Here is a 25,957-nt window from a genome sequence, read left to right as displayed (position 1 = left end):
TGTCAGAATTATATTGCAGTATTGCAAATAGGTTCAAAATCAATACTTGATGGATTGAATTCAGTTACCTAGAATTATAGTTGCCTTTTAAAGAATTCATATAATTTTCTTAAATTAGTATAATTTTGTCTTATTATACAGTTAATATACACACATTACATGAAAATTAGTAAGTAAAGGCAAAAGTTAAGTGCATGGAACTCTATCAAACTAAAAAGCTTTTGTAGAGCAAAAGAAAGTGACAACAAAGCAAAAAGCCAACCATCCAAATGGAAGATGATATCTGCAAACAACAGCCATGACAAGGGTTTAATACCTAAAATATATAAAGAACTCATACATATCAACATAATAAAAACAAATAATGTAACTTAAAAATGGGCAGAGAACCTGAACAAAGGCTTCTCCTAAGAAGACATATAAATGGCCAACTGATAAATGAAAATGTGTTCAACTTCACCACCCATTAGGGAAATGCAAATCAAAACTACAATGGAACACCACCTCACACCTGTTAGAATGGCTATTATCAACAAGACAAATAATAACAAGCGCTGAAAGGTTGTGGAGAAAAGGAACCCTCCTTCGCTGGTGGTGGGAATGTAAACTGGAACAGCCACTACGGAAAACAATATGGAGGTTCCTCAAAAAATTAAGAACAGTTGTTACCACAGGCCCCAGCAATCCCTCTTCTGGGCATCTACCCTAAAACTTTTGAAAATGTTTATTCATGAGGACATATGCACCCCTATGCTCATTGCAGCATTATTCACGATGGCCACGACATGGAAACAACCCCAGTCCTTCAATAGTGGATTGGATAAAGAAGATGTGGTACATACACATAATGGAATACAGCTCAGCCATAAGAAAAGATGAAATACTGCCATTTGCAACAACATGGATTGGCATTGAGAATATTATGCTAAGCAAAGTCAGTTAGTCAGAAGAAGCTAAGAACCATATGATTTCACTTTTATGTGGGATAGAAAACTTAAAGTCACAGACACAGACAACAGTATGATGGTTACCAGAGGGAAGGGAGTGTAGGGACTAGCAAAGGGTAAAGGGGCCAAATATATGGTGACAAAAGTTGAATTGACTTTGGGTAGTGAACACACAATGCAATATACAGATCATGTATCAAAGAAATGTACATGTGAAACCTATATAATCTTACTAACCAATGTCACCACAATACATTTAATTAAAAAATATATATAAATTAACATCTGTACCTCTTTTAGGTACACTAAATATATAATAGGTTTTCTTGCTATGATAAAATATGTCTTATTTGATAATACAGTTTCAAATTGCTATTGCTGATGCAGAAATATTTTATTCATTTTGGTTGAAGAATGTTACATGCAGCAGCAACCATATTAAACCTGTACTAAATTTGAATAAATTTGAAATCTATGTATTTTTATATGTTTCTCTCAATAATATTATTTGCTACAGTTTCAATCCTTAGAGTCTCTCTCTTTTTTTAATCATACTATAAGTTATAGGCTAAATTGTGTCTACCTCAGATTCACATCTGAAGTCATAACTGTCAGCACTTCAGAATATGACCGAGTTTGGAGACAAGCCTTTAAAGGGGAGTAAAACTGATTAAATGAGGTCATTATGGCAGGCTCTAATCTAGGGGTGTCAAACTCAATCAGAGAAGGGGCCAAAATCTAAAATCCAGCCTAAATCGCGGGCCGAATGGTTTACTGAACAGTCATAAACTGTCATTGTGATGGAAACGCAGCGGAGTGCAGTGATGACAGCGCGGTGCAGGCCACATTGCAAGGCCTGGAGGGACGGATTTGGCCCGCGGGCCTTGTGTTTGACACATGTGCTCTAATCCAATGTGATTGGTCCCTAATAAGCAGGGATTAGCACAGACACAGGTAGAGGAAAGATGTGGAGACAGCAGAGGGAGATGGCCATCTACAAGCCAAGAAGAGAGGCCTCAAAAGAAAACAAGTCTGTAACCCTTGATCTGGAACTTCCAACTTCCTGGACTATAAGAAAATAAATTTCCGCTGTTTAAGCCACCAGACTGAGTTATCTGTTATAGCAGCCTGAACAAAGTAATGCACGGCATTAGCTGACACCTACAGTCAGAGAGTAGCAGCTGTGAGAGGACTCACATTTGTATTATATTCTAATTTTACAGAAAATGTCTAAAGTTTCAAAGTAGCCTCTTTGCATCCTTCACTTAGAATATTCCCTCCATCTCTCCCAGAGATAAATTTGTCTTTAATTTTACATCTATCATTCCTTAGATAGGTATTTTCCCACCTATGAATGTATCCTTTATAGGATGGTTTCATTTCCCCAGTTTTAAAATGTATATAAATTGAATTCTATTTTATGTAGTATTTTTGAATTGCTTACTTTGTCATGGTTTCTGAGATTCAGCTAGTAAAAGCATTACTATAGTTCATTTGTTTTCACTGTTAATATAATATTCACTGTAGGACTATATCAAAACTAACTTGTTAAGTCTACTATTGATATTGTATCACAGTCTTTTTGGCCAACATGAACAATCTATGGCCATTCCTATCAATCTGTCCTGCATATATGAAAGTTTTTCTGGATATGTACACTGGTGTGAAATTACTGTATCACAGGGCATATTCAACTGTAAGGTCACTAGGTATATATGCATGCACAGTTGTAGAACTTAAGTTCTACAGGAGTAGAACTGCTAGGTAAGGAATATGTGGATCTTTAGTTTTAGTAGACACAGCCAAATTGTTTTTCCAAAGTGGGTATACCAACATACATTCACACATGAGAGTTACCAATGATCCACATCTTCAAATGGTTCCTGGATGTGATTTAATTTCCAGAAAATATATATACCATATTGTTTGTGTGTGTGTGTGTGTGTGTGTGTGTGTGTGTGTGTGATGAGAGAGAGAGAGAGAGAGAGAGAGAGAGAGATAGAGAGAGAAAGAGAAAGAGAGAGAGAGAGAGAATATGAATGAATATGTATGTATACCAAGAGCTTTAACTTACCGGTTTGGAAAGTGACTTCCATGTTTTAGCAACTATAATAAACAAATATATAATAATTAGATAATACTTAATGTCATATATATCTAAATTCAGCAACTATCAACAACCATAACTCCTAAAACCAAGCTTTTATATCTAAAGGCAATGTTTCTCAAGACTTGGTATTTTACTTATGGTATGTTTTTGTTTCATGTACTATAAACTATAATAAATAATTTGAATAGGAAACACATTTTCCATAACCATTATCTAATTTGGGGGATTTCTAGATTTATAAAATAATTTAACTTCATGTTAAACATCCTATGGTCTTAAAAACACAAGTAATGATATTTATTAAATATTCATAGAATATAAAATATTATCATAGAGAAACTATAATTTTAAGGTGTTATCCATGCTCTCTGCTGTGTTACTATTGGTGATTATAATTAAAAGGTCAGGTCTCTCTAGGGTGAATGGGAAGGATAGGGACAAAGTAAAAGAGATGAAGGAGAGAGCAAGTAATGTGAGGTAGGGAGTCTCATCCTGTTTTCCATTCTTCTTCCATAAAAATATTATCCTATATAATAAAAGTCTAATAGGCTAAGTGTCCAGTCATCCGTTCAACCAATCAAAGCATCATATACTAATGATATGCTAAGGCTGCTCAACTGCTTGCTATGACATGTACGGATCATTAGGGGGCAGACAGTCGACTTGTCGACCAGTTGCTATGATGTGCACTGACCACCAGGGTGCAGATGCTTTGACCGGTAGGTTAGCTTGCTGCTGGGATCCAGCCGATCAGGACAGAGCAAGACGAGCTGGACATGGCCTGGAGCCCTCCCGCGATTCCCTCCCCCCTCGCGCCCCCCCCCCCCCCCCCCCCCCCCCCCCCGCTCCCAGCTGTCTAGCCTCCTGTGCCCCTCCCTGGCCCCAATCGTGCACCAGTGGGGTCCCTTGGACTGGCCTGTGCCCTCTCACAATCCATCCAGGACCCTTGGGGGATGTAGGAGAACTAGTTTCAGAACGATCCCACAGCCAGGCCGAGGGACCCACTGGTGCACGAATTTGTGCACTGGGCCTCTTGTAGTTGAATAAAATACGAGTGATCACTGTCTTTTTCTGATTTCACACTCTTAAAGATCTTAACTATAAATCTTATGATATTGAAATAATTGTGAGTCATATTGGTTTCTTTTGCTCATATTTGAACACTGATATCTAAGTTCATGTTTATATACGATTAAGTCCTATTAAACAGCTGAATTAGAATTGGTAAATATTAAGTATCTTAGCTACATTACAATAATGACAACCAATAATATCCCCTTATGGCGATGTTGTTATCTACACTAATAAAAGAGAAAAATGCTAATTGACCATACCTTTGCTACACCCACAGCCAATCAGAGCGAATATGCAAATTAACCCAACAAAGATGGCGGTTGATTTGCATACGCTGAGGGAGGGAGGAGTGAAGACTGAAGACTGCATAGAAGGAAGAGGGAAGGAAAGCAGAACGCAAGGAGGCTGCAGGAGGGAAAGCACAGGCGAGATGGGCGGGGGGTGCATGGTAGTGGCGAAAAAATGTGGGGGGCCAGCAGAAGGGAAAGCACGGGGCAACAGTGGCAGGAGGGAAAGCACAGGGGGAGGGCGGCAGCTGCTGGAGGGAAAGCATGGAGGGTGGGGGGCAGCGGAGGCGGGAGGAAAAGCGTGGGGTGGGGGTGGGGAAACAGAGGCGGCAGGGAAAGCATGGGGTGGGGGGCAGGAGAGGTGGCAGAGATGGGAGGGAAGCCTGCGAGAAGCCCTGTTCTTGCAGGAATCTTCCTGCAATGGGCCTCTAGTTTCTATATAATTAACCATAGTTAATGTAAACAATATATCAAATTTAAGATTTATAAGACAGGCATTTTTTTGCTATGTAACTTGCTTTTTCTTAATCAATATATCATCTTAAGATCCAAAGGAAGTATGTTCTAAAATTTAGCAAACTGATTTATAGGCAGATAGATTTCTTCTCTATGTAGAAACAACATCCTTTCTTTACCCAAGATAGTTTATACAAACATGTAATCAAGTGATTAAAATCATACGCCTATAAAGTTGAATTCAGCATTTAACCTTAATTATGATACTATATACATTCACTTGTAAAGACATCCTCCTTTTCATAATGAGCAGAACAATGTAAATAATATTCTATTGGTTTTGAAATATAGCAATAAAAAAAGGAGAAAAATAAATGGCACAAAAGTACATACACATGCTCTGATGTAATGTTCAGAAGCTATTTATCAAAAGAGGAAGTTAGAAATACTCTTGAGTTTTGTAGGTTTTATGAAATCTCCAGGGTAAATTATTCACAAAAGACATATTCATTCTGCCGGATATGTCACCATGTCCAATATTATTAGCTTTTCCTTATAAAGACTAAAGAGCCATTAATATTATTCTTCAAAGGATTTTTGGATTTTCTAAACTCCTTATTTAATATGAAGTTACTCCACACTATATAAATACTTGTATGAAAAGGGACTTCAATTCTATTGGATATATTTTATTTCATAAAGCTATAGGTTGTTATTCATTGTATTTTTAATATTTTTATGTATATTATGTCTAATTATTTAATAATATATCTTTAAAACTAAAATAATATTTAAAGCTATATGAGAATAAATAATTACTTATTTTAGTTCTAGAAGGGAAATTCACCTTTTAGGTTTTATTTACGTAGGTCAAATAAGAAATTTTCTCAATTTCAAACATAAAATTATACTCGACAACATTCAAATGTATACCTCAATTGATATTTACTTGTACTATAATTATTGTGCAAATGTTTACACAGGATACCTTTTTTTCCTATTGATATCACCAAAAGTTATATTAAAAATATTTTAAATCATGGTTATGAATTCAAGTGATAATGATGGTGACTATATCTATTAACATTTATTAAGCAACTAGAGGTCCGGAGCATGAAAATTCGTGCACTTGGGGGAGTCCCTTAGCCCAGCTTGCACCCTCTTGCAGTCCCGGAGCCCTCAGGGGATGTCCTACTGATGCGCCTAAGCTGCAGTCTGGCCTCCCTCTGTGAGAGGCCACCGGTTGGCCGATCAAGGAACAGCACCAACCAGTGAGCGGCCAACCCTGCCCCCTCAAAAGCTAGCCGCTCCCCCATCGCCATCCCCTCCCTCTGCCCACTGGCACGTGCCTTGACTGGCCTGGCACCGCCTGCTTGCTGGCCTTACCCCCCACTGACCTGTTGTTTTTCACCTTTCGGTTGATTTGCATATTATACTTTTATTATATATGATTATTATGTGTCAGGTATTACACTAATTCAATCCTCAGAAAACCTCATGAGGCTGTTTTTATTTTTAGCTTTTTAAATGAGGAAACAAAAGATTGAATAACTTAACCAAGCTCTCAAAGCTAATAAATGAATGCCAGTCTAATTTCAATATACTTTTGCTACTTTTATATCTGTGAGGCAGATTTTGCTCACACTTCATGAAAAACAACAATTGCAACATATTGAATACAAAAGCAGATATGAGAATCCAACTACCTTTATTAAATCAGATATTAAGGAAGTTTTCAGAAAAGTATATATTGCCAAAAAGTTTGAGAGCCACTGCCCAGCACATGTAAAGGTGAAAATCAATCAGCCTATATTTATTCTGCAGGAGCCATGGCAAATATAAAAGATATAGGCACAATTCTTGCCCAGGTCTAACTTCAAAGCCAGTCCTCTGAACAACTCTGTTCAGGCTGGATATAAAAACTGACTAGGCAGAATATAAGTTTAAAGAATATGAAGTTATAAAGAATATCAAGAATGAAGGTGGTGTTTAAGCTTAATGTACTGAGAAAGAGGGAACAATTGAAAAATTCTGAAAAGAGAAAAGATACCAATAGGAGTTTGTAAGAACGATTAGTCTGGTAACACTGTATAGCATAATGTCTTTTGAAATACATTACTTGGTTAGTTGTTCTGAAAAACTTACACTGCTCCACACTAGAGATTTAAAATAATCTTATAAATTAGTAAGGTATTTTTAAAAATATACTTACGTTTGGGCTCATCTGTTGTAACAGCCAAAATGAAATCAGACGGAGTCATGAATAACTGCCCTTCACACTCTATAGAGGCAAACAAACGAAAGCGCCTTTCCCGAGATGAAGCATAGAGGTCTAAGTCTTCAGGGTCTGCTCTGCCAATAGCAACCTGAAGAAAGGAAAAAACCTCAACTTTGTGAAATAACATCCCCCTTTAGACTGTAAGTGTTTTAATTGTGCTAAAAGTGAATTAACAGAGTAAATGAAAACTTGAAAATATTGTCTTCTGAAGAACTGAATTATTTTATAAATTAATTGCCTACATGAGTACAATGAATTAATATTTCAAAGATCCTACAATGAATGTTGTTAATGGCCTGGATATTTTAAACTGGAACTTTGAAAGACTTGTAATTTATTTCTTCAGTTTTAGTCTTAAAGAACATTACATTTCTGAGCTAACAGTTTCTCTAGAACACTGATCTTCAACCTTTTTCATCTCATGATACACATAAACTAGTTACTAAAATCTGTGGCACAACAAAATATATATATATATTTTTGCCTATCTGACAAAAAAAATAGGTAAAACTTTGATTCATTCACACCAGATGACTATTGTTCAGCTGTCATCATTTTTTTTATGTGACAATCTAAGGCAGGCATCTTCAAACTACGGCCCGCGGGCCACATGCGGCCAGCAGAGGAGTCTGATCCGGCCCGCCAGGTTTTTTGGGCAGTGAGCGCAGCCGAGGTGTTACAGTAGGAATTAGTAGTTCATATAGTCCGGCCCTCCAGCTCTCTGAGGGACCGTGATCTGGCCCCACTTTAAAAAGTTTGAGGACGCCTGATCTAAGGGAAAAGAGGTCAGCTATTGCTTGTTTTAAAAATTCTGCAGCACAAAAGTTTAAAATCACTTCTAAAGGTAGAATGCCTACTATGCACTCTTTATATACGCATATTTATCTAATTAGAAACTTACTCATTGTAGTTATTAATTTTCTTTAAAAAGTGAAACCCTGATAGGGTGTTCATGCTACCTCTAAGGGAACCATTTAGTGGTAGTACTTATATTAGAACTACAGTTGCTAACTCTAAATCACTATAGTATAGTTACTACCAACAGTCATTCTGAATTCTCTCTAGGGTTAATATGAACAGAATTAAAAGTGTGTAGCAGGGGAAGGAAGTCTCTTCTGTTTTCCTTAATTTGCAGTCTTTACCCTGTATATAAATAACTGTCCACTGTTATTTATTTTCTCTGAACTAACTATAACAAATTAATTTTTTAACAGAAAGATTATTTTCCTGATTATAAAAGTGACATAATTATTGTACAATATATAATTTAGAAGACAGAACTTCAGAAATTTATAGATATAGTTTTTTTTAAAATAAAAGGGATTATACTATACTGTTCAGTAATCTGATCTTCTTAACTTATTACTATTCTAGAGGCCCGATCATGAAATTTGTGCACGGGGCCTGGCCCTCGCAGCTGCGGTGGCTTGCCTCGGCCCTCATAGCCCTGGTTTTGTCTGGAAGGTCGTCCGGAAGGTCATTCGGTTGTCTGGTCTAATTAGCATATTACACTTTTATTATTATAGATGAGGGCCATTTTCCCAAGTCATTAAATAGTTCAGTAGATCATTTTTACTAAATGTATAATACTGCATAGTAAGTTAGTAATAACCTTCCTGGAGCATAGGATTTTCATTCACAGAAAAAAAAGGTAAATTGACAATAATCTCTGTGTTATGTCCACTGGGTGGGGGTGTGCTCCAAGCCCCATGGTGGCTGCCAGGAGCATGCCCCCAGCCCTGTGTTGTGTCTGCTGGGCTGAGGGCATGCTGCTTGCCCAGATGCCCGCCTTCCTTCACACCTGGGATGTGGAACACTGGCCTCATCGATGGGATGATGATGCCAGCATCCTGCCCTGGCTGTTATGGGTGCCGCCATCTTTGTGACAGAGTGATGGTTAATTTGCATATTACCCTTTTAAAAAATATATATTTTATTGACTTTTTACAGAGACAAAGGGAGAGGGATAGAGAGCTAGAAACATCGATGAGAGAGAAACATTGATCAGCTACCTCCTGCACCCCCCCACACAAGGGATGTGCCCACAACCAAGGTACATGTCCTTGATTGGAATAGAATCTGGGACCCTTGAGTCCACAAGCTGATGCTCTATCCATTGAGCCAAACCAGTTTCCGCAACCTTTTTTTTAGATTCAATGAAATAGGGAAAGCTAGAAAGAGGTGAATACAACTTTTCAAATTTGAATGAAAACTGGGAGTTACAACATAGAAAAGGTCCTAGGTTATTGCTAGAGAAAAAGGCAAACAAACATAATTTGAAAGAAGCTCAAATTTGGTAGATTACCCTTTGGCTACAAAGAAAATTGCAGGAGGAGCAGCAGTGGAGGGGACAGAAGCCAGAACAGAAAGGTATAGAAGAAATAGCATATTTGATTTATTTGACTCATTCCTGAACCAAGTACAAACTATGGATCTCAGCCAGGGATACAGGTATACCCAGAGGTTCAAGCAGCAGGCAAATTGGCTTAAATCCATTATTCAAAGAAGAGATGAGTAGATCACATCAAGAGGAACCTGAGTTCAGAAAGAGCTGTTGTCCATTGGATATTGGCATAAAGTCACTGGGGTATCAGACAAGAATCCGTAAGACTGGGGCTAAATCTCAGGACCAGTTACATTAACAATGTCAAAAGTGGCCAATTGCCAATTAATCTTAAATTTATATTCTCCTATTGGTCTTAGTGTCTGTCTATGGAGAGGTTGACCTTACAGGTGGATGGATGGTCAGCTGAATTCTCATACCAGGAGAATACAGATCAGTCCAGCTGACAAACTTAATTCACCATTATAAAAAAACAACCACTTTCCTCCATCATCAGATGAATGGATAAAGATGTGATACATGCATTCACACACACACACACACACACACACACACACACACACATACACACACTATCCTATATAATAAAGAGCTAACATGCTAATTAGACCAAACAGCAGAATAACTGCGGACGACCATCTGGGTGACCTTCTGGATGAAGCCAGGGCTGCAAAGGCCAAGCCCCTTGAACAAATTCCGTGCACCAGGCCTCTAGTAATACATATAATGGAATATCATTCAGCAACAAAAAACAATGAAATCCTGCCATTTGTGACAATATGGATCAACAGAGAAGGTATTTTGAGAAGTGAAATAGTCAGAGAAAGACAAATACTGAATAACTTCACACACACACACACACACACACACACACAGACATAAAATCTTAAAAAGAACACAAATGAACAAACGCAATAAAACAAAAACAGAGAACAAACTGGTGGTTGCCAAAGGGAAGATGGGTGAGGAGACGGATGAAAAAGTGAAGGGGTCACAGTCAGTAATATTGTGATTACTTTGCATGGTGACAGATGTTACTAGACTTAGTGTGGTGATCACATTGTAAGACATATAATAATGGTGAGTCACTATGTTGTACAACTGAAATAATATAACCTTGTATGGTGACTACTTGAATAAAAAAATTTATAAACAAACGAAAAGCAATTAATTTCCTTCTCAAAATTCGAGGCCTTCACCAACTAATCCTCTCTTTTGTATATTAGATAGGGTGGGCTAAATTCCTCAAATGTAACTGCTCAAACACAACAGAAACATGTTCATTCCAGAAACGCTAGGTCTGTTGGGTGGGGTGGGACTATTTGAGGGGGGTGGGGTGGAGCAGCTCTGATTCACACATTTATCAGAGATCCAGGCTGATGATGGCAGCCATTATCAACCAACGTGGGGCGGGGCCATTATGGAAGAAGGTCATGTGAGGAGCTTTTATAGGCCAGGCCTAGAAGTGGTCAAAGAGAATTTAGTCACTTAAGTGCAAAGGATAATGGATAATGAACCCGCCATCCACAGCTCTATTATGGGGTAAGAGAACAGATTATGGTCAACAGCTTGCAGTTTCTGTCACAGGAACTTTTGGTGACAACATCAAGGACTTACGAAATATAAAGAGTAGGGGAAAAAAAACACATTAGAATTATATATAGTATGTTTAAAAAAGAATTGGAGAGATACAGTTCCAAAACAAACCACATCTATAACTTCTTGGGAGGTAAGACTTCTAAATGACCTTCATCAATTTTTTAGGAAATACTAAACTACTCTGATTCACCTTAGATTGACACTGCCACACATTTTCTCCTCTGCATATTGTATTTCTCCCCAAAGTCTCAAACAGCCACTATTCACTTGAAATGCAATGTTTGCACTTGCACTCTCCCAGCTGTGTTTTTCCAAATTTGGCAAAACGCTTCGATAACGCTAACCTTTTCACTAAACAAAATCAGTGAGATTAAGAAAACATTCGTTCTGGTCCTCCATCCTTGAATATTGAGAGAAGTTGAGGGTAAACAGATGTTTTGTGCTCTATCTCACAAACCTATCCACAGTATCTATGGGAGGCTGAACAGTAATTCCTGTCCAAAACTGAATTGAACTGTCTATAGGTAAAAAGATGATGACGTTTAAAATTTTGACATATGATTATAAAACAGTTATTCCTAAATTCGGTTGACAGAATGCTATACCCAAAATATCCAAATAAAAGAACTAAAAATTCTTAAAATTTAAGAAACAAATAATATATAAAATTATCCAAAATTTACATTCTACAGTATAAACTTAAGTTTAAATTCTAACAAGTTCATTTCTTTCATTAATAAAGTAAAATTCACTGTGAAAAGAAAGTATCATCAAACTTTTAAAAAATGAGACTATAAGTATGATTTCAACAAATATTACCTTATTAAATTAATACAATTATGATTTCTTGGCTTCATGTGGGCATATTCGAACTAGATATGTTAGCATTTTTATGGTGTTATTTTCACAGAAAAGGAAAATACAGACATCCTAAGTTTAAGAACTACTGCAATATTTTTATATTTGGCAAATTTCATTGAGAAAATTGAATTTTTCATATTAAAAAGATCTCGCAAAACTGCTACTAAGAACTATACAAGCATGGGTTTCAGAGTTGGCATATCAATTCTCTTCACTGCAAGTGCAAGAAAACACAACAGAAAAATCAGAGAAATCTAGAGGTAAAAGAGAATTAAAATTTGTCTTTTTATTTTATTCCTTCTAGGAAATTATATTTTACACGTTCTAGAAATTGCTAAACAAATGTTTAAGGAATCTTCTTTCTAGCTCCAGGAAGCTCTATCTTTTTTGTTCTACTGAGAAACTGTGAACTACATTCTAATTCTTTAACCTCAGTCTCCCTACTTCTAAAAATGGAGAATTTCATGGTATAAAAATTTCACACACACCTGTAAACTAACCCACACAATTTATTCGTAAAAGTGAGTAAGGATCTTTTTCAGGTACTTGGTGGATATGCTGACATAAGAGCAGTGGCTTAAGAAGTGGTAGAAATTATAAAGATTACATTTAAAAATTATCTCATCTTTCCAAAGGAAATAAAAATATGTGTCAAGGCAATTATATTATCTGGAATTTCCAAACTCCAATCTTTGTAACTTGTGCTTAGATGTTACTTCTGAAGGTAGTGAAACCAGGGCCTTCCGGCAACAGAGTGTATCAGTATTCCTCCTAAGAATAACAAGAAGCACAGGTTCACTGCCAAGGCGCAGTGTCCTGTTACCCAGGTCAGCAATTTGAAAATTTACTCTGTGGTCAAGTCTGGTTTTCTCAGGGAGGCAAGATTAAATGCCAGATAAAGGATTCACTGCTTGACAATTAGAGAAACTGATGCCTACAAGCTGATAATATCCCAAAGAGGTAACCTGAGACAATTATATCAATTATCTAAACACTGTATAATGCATTATCTCTTAGCAGCCAAGAAACAGACATGAAAATGAAGAATGAAAAAAGGAGAAATAAAAACCATTTGTATTAACCAAAACTGTTTAGATTATTCATCCTTACTACTTTCTTTAAAAAAAGTATGTTTTATATTAAATTAAATCAGTATTAATGTTTTAAAATGCATGATTAGGAAGTTTACTTGATTATATGTAGGAAGTATAGAATTTTATGCCCTTTATTGGCAACTGTACCAACATTTTATGAAACATTACAAAGCACATATCTTTTAAATTTGGATTTTTATTTTACACTTTCTGGGGGGAAAAAACTCTTATGAGATGTTTATGAGACTCAATTCACATTTTTTTCTTTTTGCTCCATTTATAAAAAATGTTCATGGAAGTATTACACTTGCTTTCTCTAATGGCTTCAGGCTTATTTAAAAGCTTCTAAGAAGATAAAAGTAGTCACTTTTTTTTTTTTTTTTTTTTTTTTTTTTTTTTTTTTTTTTTTTTTTTTTTTTTTCTGGTTGGGTGGTCGAAAGGTTAAACATCAAATTCCCAGTGAGGGAAAACCCCAAAGTACTCCAGGTGAAATGTTTTGATGCTTACTAAATGTATCTATGTGGAAATACACACAGCTGAAGACTAGCCAATGGTATTTCCCCGACTGAGATCAAATAGTAAAATAGCAGAGACGAAGGTGGGGGAAAGAACGATCACTTATGATGTTAAGTGTCCACTGTACTGTAATAGCAGCTTGAACTGTAGGGCTCTTCACACCATTTCTCTCCTGCTCTGTACAGCAAGGCTACTGGAGAGAACTGCCTACATTTCCTTCTCTGCTATCCTCTACTTCAGCTGGTTCTCCCCTCTGTCGCTCCACTAAAACTGTGAAGGTCATTGATGACTTCCTTGTTTCTAAATCTAAAGGTCAATACTCAGTTTTCATCTTACAGCATCTGACACTGTTGATAACTCATCTATGACTTGACAGTTTTAGTGGAGGGATAGAGGGGAGAACTCCTGATTTTTGTCCTACTCCCCTGGAAGTTCCTTCCCAAAACTTTTGCTAGTACTTCTCATCCACACAGTGCCCCATGGTGGTTCCACTCACCCACAGTGTCCTATGAACCTCTCTTATTTTAATCTATAATTACTTATTTGAAGATCTCATCTAGGTTTTACATATTATAAATTCACTATCAAATCCAAAATAAAGGTCATTGACCAGAGATAGGGCAAGGTGGCATGTGCTGCAGACACAGCGGAACACAATACTTCGGAATAGCTTTTGTGGGATGAGAAACGGAGGTATCAGGGACATGAAAAAGGATTGTTAAACATTTGTCCTTATGCACACAGTTCAGTTTCTCAAGAGTATATAATACCTAGGTAGAATTTTGGAGTTAAGAAGTATGTGAATCCTTAATTTAACACACACTGTCAATTTATTTCCCGAAGATTTGCACCCCTACCACCAGAGTAATAGGAATTTTTGTTGTTCTACATCAATGCCAACATTTTTTAATTTTACCAATTTAATTAATAACAAATGGTGCTTTACTCTGGTTATCATAATATTTCCCTATAATTAGTGATGTTGAACATCTCTTCATGTGTTTACTGTTTTTAATACAATATATTCCTCTTGAATTGCCTATCATAGACCCTTTGCTCATTTTTCTGGTTATACTCTCTTTTTTTTCTTATTGATTTGTAGATCATCATGATATATTCTGGATATTTATTACTTGCAAGAGCTATAGAATGTAAGTTATCTTCTTCCAGTCCGAGATTTCTTTGCATTTTATTAAATACTAGTAGCCCTGCACATGTATCCATGTGCCAGTAGGTCGCTGCTGCCCTGTAGCTCTCCGCCTGCTGCCCCCCTCCTGTAGCTCCTCCAGTCCCCCTTTGCCCCCCCCCCCCATAGCTTGTTGCCCTTCCCCCTCCTGTAGGTCTCTGCTGCCCACTTGTAGTTCACTGCCCCACTCTCCTGTAGATCCATGACCTGCTCATTACACATCAGGATGTAACAGATAATTAGCATATTACTCTTTTATTATAAAGGACTAGAGGCCCAGTGCACAAAATTTGTGCACAGAGGGAAGGCTCCCTCAGCCCAGCCTGCACCCTCTCCCCTTGAAGGACCTCTGACTGCAGTTTGATGTCCAATGCCAGGGGATGTATGACTGCCACAGGGATCAGGCCTAAACTGGCAGTTGGACATTCCTCTCGCAATCTGGGATGGCTGGCTCTTAACTGCTCACCTACCTGCCTGCCTGATCACCCCTAACTGCCTCTGCCTGCCAGCCTGATCACCCCTAACTGCCCTCCCTGCCAGCCTGGTTGCCCCCAAATAGATGTCCTGACTTTGACTAAGTCTGTGTTATAAAATACTCAAATCAGAACTCTTCGCTGACTTTCATGATGATTAGGCACTCACCAGGGCTGACAGACCAGAGGACATGAAAGGCATGTGTGCTTTAGCACATCTGCACAGTGCTGGACAGAAAGGTTACTAACACTACATTCTTTACTAGGAGGATATAAAATCCTGCTGTGATCCATTTACTTGTACTGGAAACAGTCTGGAGGAAGTCATGAGACAACAAAGGTGGGTGAAAGTTTGAGTCACACTGATTTGCTTTTACTGTAAACGCTAGACCACAAGCTCCCTATTATTGTCCTTATGATTCCATCATTGATCCTGTGGTAATAATATCTCAAAACCTTTCTTTTTTAAAAAATTAAATCTTTATTGTTTGAAGTATTACATATGTCCCCATTCCAAACCCCCCCCCCCCCCACTGACCTCTCCCACCTCACTCCCACTCCCCACCCCAGGCCTCACTATTCATTTTCAATGTCCCAAGCTTTGAGAACATAAATAAAAGGTGGAGATTGTTGTTGCCATAAGCAATAGTACACACACAGAGTCTCTTGAGACAGGAAAAAGAAATTGATAAATTGATTTTTCCACGGTTTTACATACTCCACAATGGTATTGAAAAGCAGTTTCTCAGCACATAACTATTGATCTACTGCCCAGGAGGGTAAATTAAATATGAGATCACGTGAAAACATGTGGGTTGTTCTTTTCAGTCATGTGAGATGCCTTTTAATGATCACCAGAGCTGTAAAAGCATGTGGGGATGTATATGCTCCATTTACTTTCAATAAAACAAGAGGTAGGAAGAACCAATGTTGCTTTTAAAACTTAACCCCAATTATTGTTTCATCACCACATGCAGGTATTCAAAAGACCTTTCTTAATCTTCTTGGGACAATGAGTGAATGTACTTATATGAATACTAGTAGCCCTGTGCATGAATCTGTGCACCAGTAGGTGGCTTCTGTAGCTCCCCACCCACTGCCCTGCCCTCCTGTAGCTCCTCTGCCCCCCCCCCCAACTCCCTGATAGCTTGCTGTTCTGCTCCCTCCCGTAGCTCTCTGCCTCCCATTTGCCTATGCTGCCCTAACCCCTCCTGTAGCTCTCTGCTGCCTGCTTTAGTTCACTGCCCCACCTTCCTGCAGATCCTTGATCTGGTCGTTATGCAGTCAGTTGTTACACCTCAGAGTGTAATGGATAATTAGCATATTCCTCTCTTATTGTATAGGATGGAGAATTATAAATCAGATCCCGTCTTTAGATTTGTAAGAATAACTTTAAAGAGGTTGGAAGAAGTACAGAATAATGGGCTGGAACTAGCTTAAACTGGGTCTAACCTATGACAGCCTTTCTGACATGAAGTAAGCCTGTTAGGAATATTCACTTTTGAATTATTGTAAGCAATTTGAATAATCCATTATATTACTTCCAGGGAAAGGGATAATCCAAATATTTCACCTAGTCAATATTTATAGTATCATTTGGATAGATATTATCCTTATCAGAGGCAGAAAAAAATGGAATTATTTTAAATTCTTTTATATACACTTTCTATGCCTAAATTTTGGAGGTGGAGTTGAGTATTAAAATAGTTAAAAGACAATTTAGTGAATGGAGAAAAAAGCAGGAAACTTGGATTCTACTTTCCCAATTTGGAAAAGACAATTCTTTAATGAGCAAACAAATGTCCTAGGCTAGTCAATTGACTGACAATGCACTAAACTTCCACATTTTACTATATAATCTATTAACATATATAATCTATCAACACTTGAGAGAATAAAGGAGTAAGGTAAAAAAGCAATATATTTTAAAATTTCTGCTTAGTACACATGTGACTAGGCATTTTCTTTAAGGCTAGATAAATAGCCATAAATAGAACTTGTTTGACTTTTTAAAACCCACTTTTCTCCAACACAAGAGTATTTACACTACACAAAATAAAGTTACTCAAATTCTCAGTGTTTGGCACAATTACAGAAGATCAGTTAGAACTAATATTTTACAGTTTAAACTTGCCTATCAAGTTTACATGAAAGAATAAAATCTGTTGGTATATTGTCTACATAAGTTAAATATTATATTATGGGGGGAAAGTACTAATCATATCATATTACTAAGGGTTATACATCTCAAAAAAAGGGAATAACGTAATAATTAGAACAGCATAAGTTGTGACTATGTAAAAATATTCATTGAAAAACTACATTTCATGAGTAAGCTAAAAATTAATTTTATCATTTAAAACTCCTATTTAATAATGAAAATACAAAACCGAAGTAAATTAAAAGATGTGATAGTACCCTGGTCAGTTTGTGCCGTGGTGAGAGCAGTGGCCCACAAAGGGTCAAGGAATCCCAGTAAAGCGCACGTACCTCAGTTGCAGGCTCAATCCTCAACCCAGGTTTGTGAGAATCAAGTGGGAAATTACAATAACCCCAAAAGTATTACCCAAATTCCAATTCAAAATACAATTCAGTGTTTTTATTTATTTATTTTGAATGTGAAAATTACATAGACCAAGAGAAAAACCTGTTAAATACTTTCATTCAAACTGACTAATACGCATTTCTGGAGAATTTCTAAGTCTTGGAAGAGAATTATAGATGATAAATTTTTTAAAATTTAAATTCAAGGTCATGACAATGTATTTCCTAATTCCCTACGTGAATCTAAATAAAAGGAAATCCATAAAATGCTGTAACTATCGCTCACTGCAACCCAGACAACAGGTGCATGGAGTTCCATAACTCCAGGTTTTGTGTAGCCAGAGGAGGAATACTATTTCCAAATTCATTCAAATTTTATTCTGTGATTCACTTAGAAAAAAACCAAAACTACACTCAAATTGTTATATGTGAATGTACACCATGGTCAGGCCACTAGAAGGAATGCAGGTAGCATCTGGAAGATTTATTTGTCACAAAGTGATTCAGAAAACCAAAAGAGGTGATTGCCTAATTTAGTACCCAACGTTATTCTACACAGAATTAACCTATTTTCAATTTCACCTCTGTAGTGTTTGTATTTTAAACATCTGTCAAATTCTTTGATATTCTGGAAAGAAGAAGCATAACCCTGTTTCAAAATGTGCTGCCTTAAAATGAGGCTGAAAAAGAGATAAAGTGAAAGAAACTTAAAAAATGAATAATTACTGGAAATTATTATAGAAATAAATGAGAAAGATACAAATACTGTTACATTTTTTACTTGAGAATAAAAATAAGTTGCTTAGAGCTTCTTAAGATTAACAAATCATAAAATAGATAATGTGTTCTGTATAATAAGTAAAACACTGGATTAAAGTATTTTAAGCAATTTAGTAAAGTAATTCTGGATCTGAAACAAAAAGGCAATTATAGAATAAAACTTTTTTTTCCATTAACAAAAATAATACTTTAAGGCTAAAACTAAAAGGTTCTAAACAAAATCTTGTCAATATCTCTTTATAATATTAATAAGTTCAAGGCCATGTTTACTGAAAAAATTTTGGCAAGATAAACTTGCACAATTAAAATAAATATAATGTCATGTGATTTGGTTTCCCAAAGCCTGGAATTTTGACCTTAACTGAAGTCTTCCGAATTCCAATGCTATAAATAACTACTATAGCTGAACAAGATATTAAACTATTAATTCTCACAGACTGTGACTGTGTCTTTTCAATGTGCATATCCCATACAAGTATTTGATATAAGCTTATTCACTTGATAAACATTTATTGCCTATCTATCAGGGTTATGCTCCATAGCAGGCAATCTATATATATAAAAGCCTAAGCAACCATCATAACCGAAACGACCGAACAGGCTGCGTGGGGCGACCAGGCCGGGAGGGGACTTAGTAAGGGGTGACCAGATGACTGAACAGGGGCCTGCGTGGGGCGACCGGGCGGCAGGGGCAGTGACTGGATAGGGTACAGGCTGGGCTGAGAGGACCCCTTCCCCTGTGCACGAATTACAAGCACCGGGTCTCCAGTGATGATATAAAGGTGGTTGAGACCAACACCAGACCTCTCCTTAAAGGGCTAAGACAAGCAGAAAAGACAGACAATTAAAAAATAACTACAAAAAGTCATCATCTTAGAGTATATGGTAGAGTTGGGGAAGGCCTTCTGAAGTTCAGAGGCAATGTCTTTAAAAACCTTCAAGGCTGTGGTAATAGAACAGTAGGTATGTAGGTTACTGCTGCACATTGTCACCCGTTAAATCAGTCTCATAACACACACAGGGTAATTTATATGCTAGGCTGTGTTCAATATAATATACCGTTTAATTAAAAGAGGCTTTATAAATCAAGGGCTCTTGCTATAGTTTTAAACATCAAAAGGAAACATTTCTATCAATTCAGGAAAATCAAATAAGCATAATAAATGAAGTGGCAACACAGGTTTAAAATACTTCTGAAAAAAAATGGCAGACTGACCTGGTGAGTTTCTTTCAACCTCTTCCTCCCAAAACCACATTAAAATCACAATAAAATACTTTTAAAAGGTATAAACATACAGAAACTAGGACAGAGAAAAGGACTGGAGACCAAAACACTCAAGAGAATTCATTAATTTTTTTATGAACTTGAAGAGATGGGGGAAAGGTAGTTGACCAGAGGGGCCGAGGCACATCCTGGGTGCCACGGAGGAGGACACCAAACAGAAGTAAGCTAATTTGGAGTACAGATCCCAGAAAGGACAAGGCCTTCAGAACACAAGGAACTGTGTTGGCAGAGAAAGTTGAGAGGCTGAAAACAGAGGATAACAACATGTAAGTACATCACAGGATATTCCCCCAACACGTGTTCTCACACATACATGCAATGTGCTGTGTGTGCATCGAGGGTCCTGCCCCTCCCACCTCTCCCATTCTTCGGAGAAACTCAATGAGACCAGAGAAAAATGTCTATAAGATACTGGGATGCGGATGCCATTCTAATGAAAGGCCCAGGTCACCAAATAAAAAGCCATGTTCCTGTAAAAAGAGCTGAGTGGCCTCAAATATAGATAGGCAACAACCACAGACATGTGGAGGAAGCCTCAAAATGACAGTGAAAGCACTAAGTAAAACATAAAAAAGAGATAACACAATGCATGGAGAAGACAACTTAAAAACAAAACTATAATTCATATCCTTATAGTAAAAAGAGACATGTAGCAGCCGTAAAACAAAATAGATCTCGGTAACACAGGAACATCAGGGAACAGAGAATAGTTCTTTGAGCTAAAAAATTTGGATAACTGAGATAAAACATTCACTAGAAAGGCTAGAAGATAAAGTTATCTCTGGAGATAAAGATGTCTCCCACAAAAGCAAACCAACAGAAAGATGAAGTAGTTGGAACAAAAGAAAGAGTAGAATTAGATTAGGATCTGTCAGAATTAATAGAGGTTTCAAAGAAACCAGAAAATAGAAACAGAAAATGAAAACAGAAAATGGAGAAAATTGTCAAAGAAATAATACAAGAAAAATATACAGGCCCAGCCGGAATGGCTCAGTGGTTGAGTATCAACCTATAAACCAGGAGGTCAGGGTTGGATTCCAGATCAGGCCATATGTCCAGGTTGCAAGGTGGATCCCGTGTGGAACTCCCAGGAGGCAGCCAATCAATGGTTCTCTCTCATCATTGATGTTTCTATGTCTTTCTCTCCTTCTTTCTTCTTCTCTGAAAACCAATAAAAATCTGTTTTTAAAAAAGTATACAGAACTTTCAGACCAGAATTTCCATACTGAAAGGGCCCTGAAGTACCTCTTACAATAAATGAAAAAATGCCCATACCAGTGGTCATTGTTGTGAAGCTTTTAAACACTAGGATAAAGAGAAGATTATAAAAGTTTTCAGAGGAGGAAAAAAGGTCAAATATCAAAGGTATAATGATCAGAATGTACAATTAGAAACTTGGGAAGGGTAAGATACAGGACTTGAGTATTATCTGACTTCTAAAACAATGTATAGGTACTTTCATTAACAATAAACAATAGTAACATAAGCAAATAGAGTCATAAAATAAATAAGTAAAAAAAATAAACAAATTGATTGAATGCTCACTAAGTGCGAGGGGTACCATTCTTTTTAAAAATGTATTCTCATTTAACTCTCATAACAGTATGAGAAAGACACTGTCAACCTCCTTTTGCAGGCTTTGAGAAGTTGAGTAACGATACAACCAGTAAGTCATGAACTCAGAGTCCTGGCTTTCTGAGTTTGGTCTTTTAAATGAAAACTACATGATCCTGTTTCTCAACTTTAAAAGTAAAGTTTATATTTTTTTTAAAGAAGAAAAAAAAAATACTTGATGTTTCCTACATTCCTATTCTGTTCCCAGATCAACTGTGGTTGATTAAAAGTTCTGTCTCTGTCCATCAGAACACAAGTTTAATGTAATATATACATTGAGTGGCCAGATTATTATTTTCTGAATGCATGATAATCTGGCCCCTCAGTGTATATTCTATATAATAAAAGGCTAATATGCAAATTGTCCCCTTGACCAGGAGTTCGACCAGCAGGCAAGCTGGCCAATCGTCCATGTCCCCTCCCCTTGGCCAGGCTGGCCGGATCCCATCCATGCATGAATTCATGCACCGGGCCTCTAAAATACACACACACACACACACACACACACACACACTGAGTGGCGAGATTATTATGCGTTTAAAGATCATAATAATTTGGCCACTCAGTGTATATGTGTGTGGGGTTTGGAGGATGTAGGTTGAAGTATTTTCTAGTATTTTAAATATTCATTGGATTAACACACTTTATGCTAAGAACTTGTGATCTGCTGCTAGAAGGACAATAGATTCCTTGATCTAAATGCATTAACAATCTCCACCAAAGGAAATGACACACCTACAGCATCAGATCGCCACCGTGTATCCTGTGCAAAGAATAAAGGGATTATACATTTCATTAAAAACAGTTGCCTGTTTTCTAAATTATTGCCATCTGAGCCCTTCACACTCCTCTAGTCCTGCAGGGAAAATATCCCTGGCGATTTTCCTAGCCAGCTACATGACTGTTAAGAATACTGATGTAACAAAAACATCATGTGCCTGCTCTCATTCTTGCCTGTCACTCATCTTTACCTTATATGAAGGACTAATGATACTTGAACATTATCCTCATTTAGTTCCCGCTTTTGCTGTCCTATTCATCCATCTCCTCCCTTATTGTCCCTATTTAAGAGATTCTATCTTGGGAAAGGGGCAGAATGGATGGGTTAGATTCTTGAAGAGGTGTGTGTGTGTGTGTGTGTGTGTGTGTGTGTGTGTGTATTTCCCCCCCAACCTTCCTTCTTTCTGACCTGAAACACCGAAGTTCCAGTTTTGGGCATTTGGTCCTTTGCGGCTGATAAACAATGATGTCTTTTCGGACCTCGCAGCCTGCACTGCCCGGGGCCTCCTGGGACCTCCTGGACCATTCGCTGTGGCCAGCCCAGCCCAGCCAGTGAGTTCCTTCCGCTCACACAGGCCACCCCTCTGCTTTCTGCCTGCCATGACCTTGATTTTTGTTTGTTTTGTCCTGGTTTGGGGTTTCCCTTGGTACGCTGTCGCTGCAGCAACCCTCAAGCTTCCCAACCATCAGTGACAGCACCGTGGAAGCCTTGGCGACATCTGAATGAACACGAACCCGGGGCTGTCCGGCCTGGAGGGGGTCGGTCGGTCTTGGTGGCGGGAGGTCTGTGCAGAGCTCACACGCAACCACCTCCCCGGCTGGGGTCGCGGGGTCGCGGGGGCCCAGGCCCGGTCGCACCGGCCCACCTGGCGGGCGGACGTCACCTGCGGCGCCCGCGCACGCGCACCTACCGTCTCCTTGGCCGCGGCCACCGGGATGGGCAGCAGCGCCCGGCCGCGCGGCGGCTCCTCCGGCTCCAGAGCGGGCCCCCCGGGGGCCGGCGCCGCCCGCGCCCAGTCGGGCCGGGGGTCCCCGTACAGCTGGTAGCACACGAGGCCCACCAGCCCCCCGCCGGCCGCCGCCGCGAAGCTCAGCTCCCCCCAGCGCCGCCGCCGCCGCCACGCCGCCTCCGCCACGGCCCCGTCCTCCTCCTCCCCCCGGCAGGGCGCGGGCCGGCCGGGAGGGCCCGCGGCCGTGCCCACCGGCCGCCCCCACGGCCCGGGGAGCGGGTGGTGCGGGGCGGGCGCCGGCGGGAGCCGAGGCGGCGGCCACAGGAGCCTCCGCAGCGCAGCCATAACGGAGCCGCCGGCCCCGGGCTGGAGGGGGCGGGAGTGGGGGGTGAGGGGGGAAAGCGTGTGGGGGAAATCTCGCGAGAAGTGGGAGCGTGGAGGCGCGCTCGGGGCGAGAGCCGCTCCTGGGAGCGCGAGGTCCGCCTGGGGGACCCCGGGCAGGTGTCCGCGGCGGGGGCGCGGGGTCTCCCGCCAGGGGCGGGGAGAGCCTGGAGGGGAGAGCCTGGGGGGCAGGCCAGCCCCGCGGACACGGCCCTGTGCGCGCCCGCCCGGCGGCGCCTGTCGCGGGACCAGCCCCGCGGCGGCGGCCAGGCCAGCGGGGCCGGAGGGGCCTGGCTCCGCGGTGCCGGGCGCCCTCCGCTCACCGCGCCCTCGCCTCCGCCTGGCCGGGGTCCTGGGCCACTAGCAGCGCCGCTCTGAGAAAGCCTAGTCCCCTAGCGGTCTCCTCATCTTGTCTGGAATCATTTGCGGTTGTATCTGGAGTCCGACAAAGATGAAGTCATGAAAATGGCAAATTACTTCGAAGGGGGTTTTGAATACACATTGAAAGCTCCTGGACTTTGGAAGGGGGAAAGCTAATGCTGCTTTTTCCTTTCCTTTTTTAGTTACCATTAAAAAATTATATATATATATATATATATATATATATATATATATATATATATATATATATATATATATATATTTGAAACCAATACCATGCCTGAGATCACTTAATTCATCAAATTAGAACTGTCTTGAGAAATACTACCCTTAATTTTGGAGGGAAGCTGTTGGTTTAAATATAAAGAGTTGATGTGTATTGTGGCATCTTTATTCTTGTTGTTCTACTTGTTGGTTACACTGTCCGTGTCACTTCTGTGAGAGACACCAGAGGTCTGGAACTCAATCTCCAGAGCCCAGAGCTACGGAAACCATGTTACTGAGGCACTGAGGATCCCTTTTCCATTTTCATTGTCTCCCCTTCCCAGGGACGGTTGACAGTGGTTTGCACCCTGCCCCTTTCCCTTCGTCAAACTAATCTATATCTAAGCTCCAAGAAGTCAGAGCTGCTTAGTATTTATTTGGCCCAGTTCCTGGCACATAGTAGGGCCTCAATAAATGTTTATTAAATGGAGAGAGGAGTTTATTACTGTGCGGGGGTTGGGGGGGGGGGAGGCCAAGATAGAAATGGCAAAGCAGAAGATAAACAAATATAAAGCAGCTCGTCAGGCACTAAAGGAGATGATACACCAAGCAGCACATCTGGAAACAAAACGAATGCAAATGGAAGGCCCAAAGGAGAAAGCCACTGAGTTGGTAAGAAAGGATCAGAGAGTGTGGTCGTGGAGATGGATCCATTCAGGAAAAAATGTGATTTTGTTACTTGAACCCAATCTTACATGTTGTACTTTGGCATGGTCCTGCTGGACTGAGAGCAATAGGCTTCCACCAGGCTCTTCCAAGCCTCTGAGGAATGCCAGCATGATCCATGGCCAAAGGTCAGCAACTTGACCTTGACAGCTCCCTTTTTGTTCTTACAGTCTCACTAGTGACAACAACCAAGCTGCCAGTTGTGTACATTTAACTATCTGACTTCAAGACCAGCAACAATCTGACCAGTTGGACTTCTACAACTAATGAGTTTATACTATCATTTCCAGGGCCTTTGCTGACAGTGTCTCTCTGTTTAATTCTTACTGTTGTCTTTGTCCTCCATTTAGTGGCAGGAACCTCTGATCTTACATACTTGGGAAACAAGGAATAGCAGCTCAGACTTGATACTAAGTTCAGCTTCCTGTCTAACAAGTGAGCCCTTTTTCAATTGTTATATCCTTTTTTTTTTTTTTCATGCCTGATAGCAATTCAAGTGTCTATGCCCATTAAAAGCTGTTTTCTGGTGAAGAATAGCTTCAGAGTAATATAGTGATCATCTTTTATGCAAGAATAGCACTAGGGTAGCAAAAACAATCTAATAATGTAACTGAACATAAACATACAGTATGACCCATCAATTTTCACTCCCATTTTTTACTCATAAAAAAATGATTACTTTATGCACACCAAAAGACATGGAGAAATATTTGTAATTGGCCCCAAACTAGAAAGTATTCACATGTTGACCAACAGTGGTATGGATTTTGTGTGTGTGTGTGTGTGTGTGTGTGTGTGGTACATTCATATAGTTGAATGCTATATAGCAAGAAAATTACTGAAGTGCAGCTCTTACATATTTGGGAAATCATGTGAGTAAATTTCACAAGCAGAAAATTGTGATCATGTGAGTAAATTTCACAAACAGAAAATTGAGTTAAAGAAGGCAAACATAAAAGAACCACCTGTATTATATTTTTAAAATGAAAATGACACATACATATTTATATTCAGAAATACAGTGTTTTTTTGGGTAGAGGATAGTGCCTGAAGGGGAGAAAGAAGGGTTCTGGAGCTCTGCTCATGT

At 39.2% G+C, this 25,957-nt stretch overlaps 1 protein-coding gene across 2 annotated transcripts in view; it reads right to left on the bottom strand.

Moving 5' to 3' along the window:
* Positions 1–23,569, bottom strand: part of MICU3 (mitochondrial calcium uptake family member 3) — a 61,186-nt gene extending 37,617 nt beyond the window's left edge. The window contains exons 1-3 of one of the 2 annotated variants that reach the window (XM_036457540.2): positions 23,140–23,569; positions 7,087–7,240; positions 3,022–3,053 (exon numbers count right to left, since the gene is read on the bottom strand). In XM_036457540.2, coding sequence (XP_036313433.1) covers positions 3,022–3,053; positions 7,087–7,240; positions 23,140–23,523 — 570 coding nt within the window. In that variant the 5' untranslated portion in view covers positions 23,524–23,569. The remainder of the gene's footprint in view (positions 1–3,021; positions 3,054–7,086; positions 7,241–23,139) is intronic. The other variant, XM_036457538.2, reaches the window with a different exon arrangement.
* Between the last annotated feature and the right edge of the window lie 2,388 nt (positions 23,570–25,957).

The sequence above is a fragment of the Pipistrellus kuhlii genome, unplaced genomic scaffold, assembly GCF_014108245.1.
Source record: "Pipistrellus kuhlii isolate mPipKuh1 unplaced genomic scaffold, mPipKuh1.p scaffold_m20_p_3, whole genome shotgun sequence".
Classification (NCBI taxonomy): domain Eukaryota; kingdom Metazoa; phylum Chordata; class Mammalia; order Chiroptera; family Vespertilionidae; genus Pipistrellus; species Pipistrellus kuhlii.
Note: the sequence above shows the minus strand (reverse complement) of the source record. Positions and strands in the feature narration are given on the sequence as shown.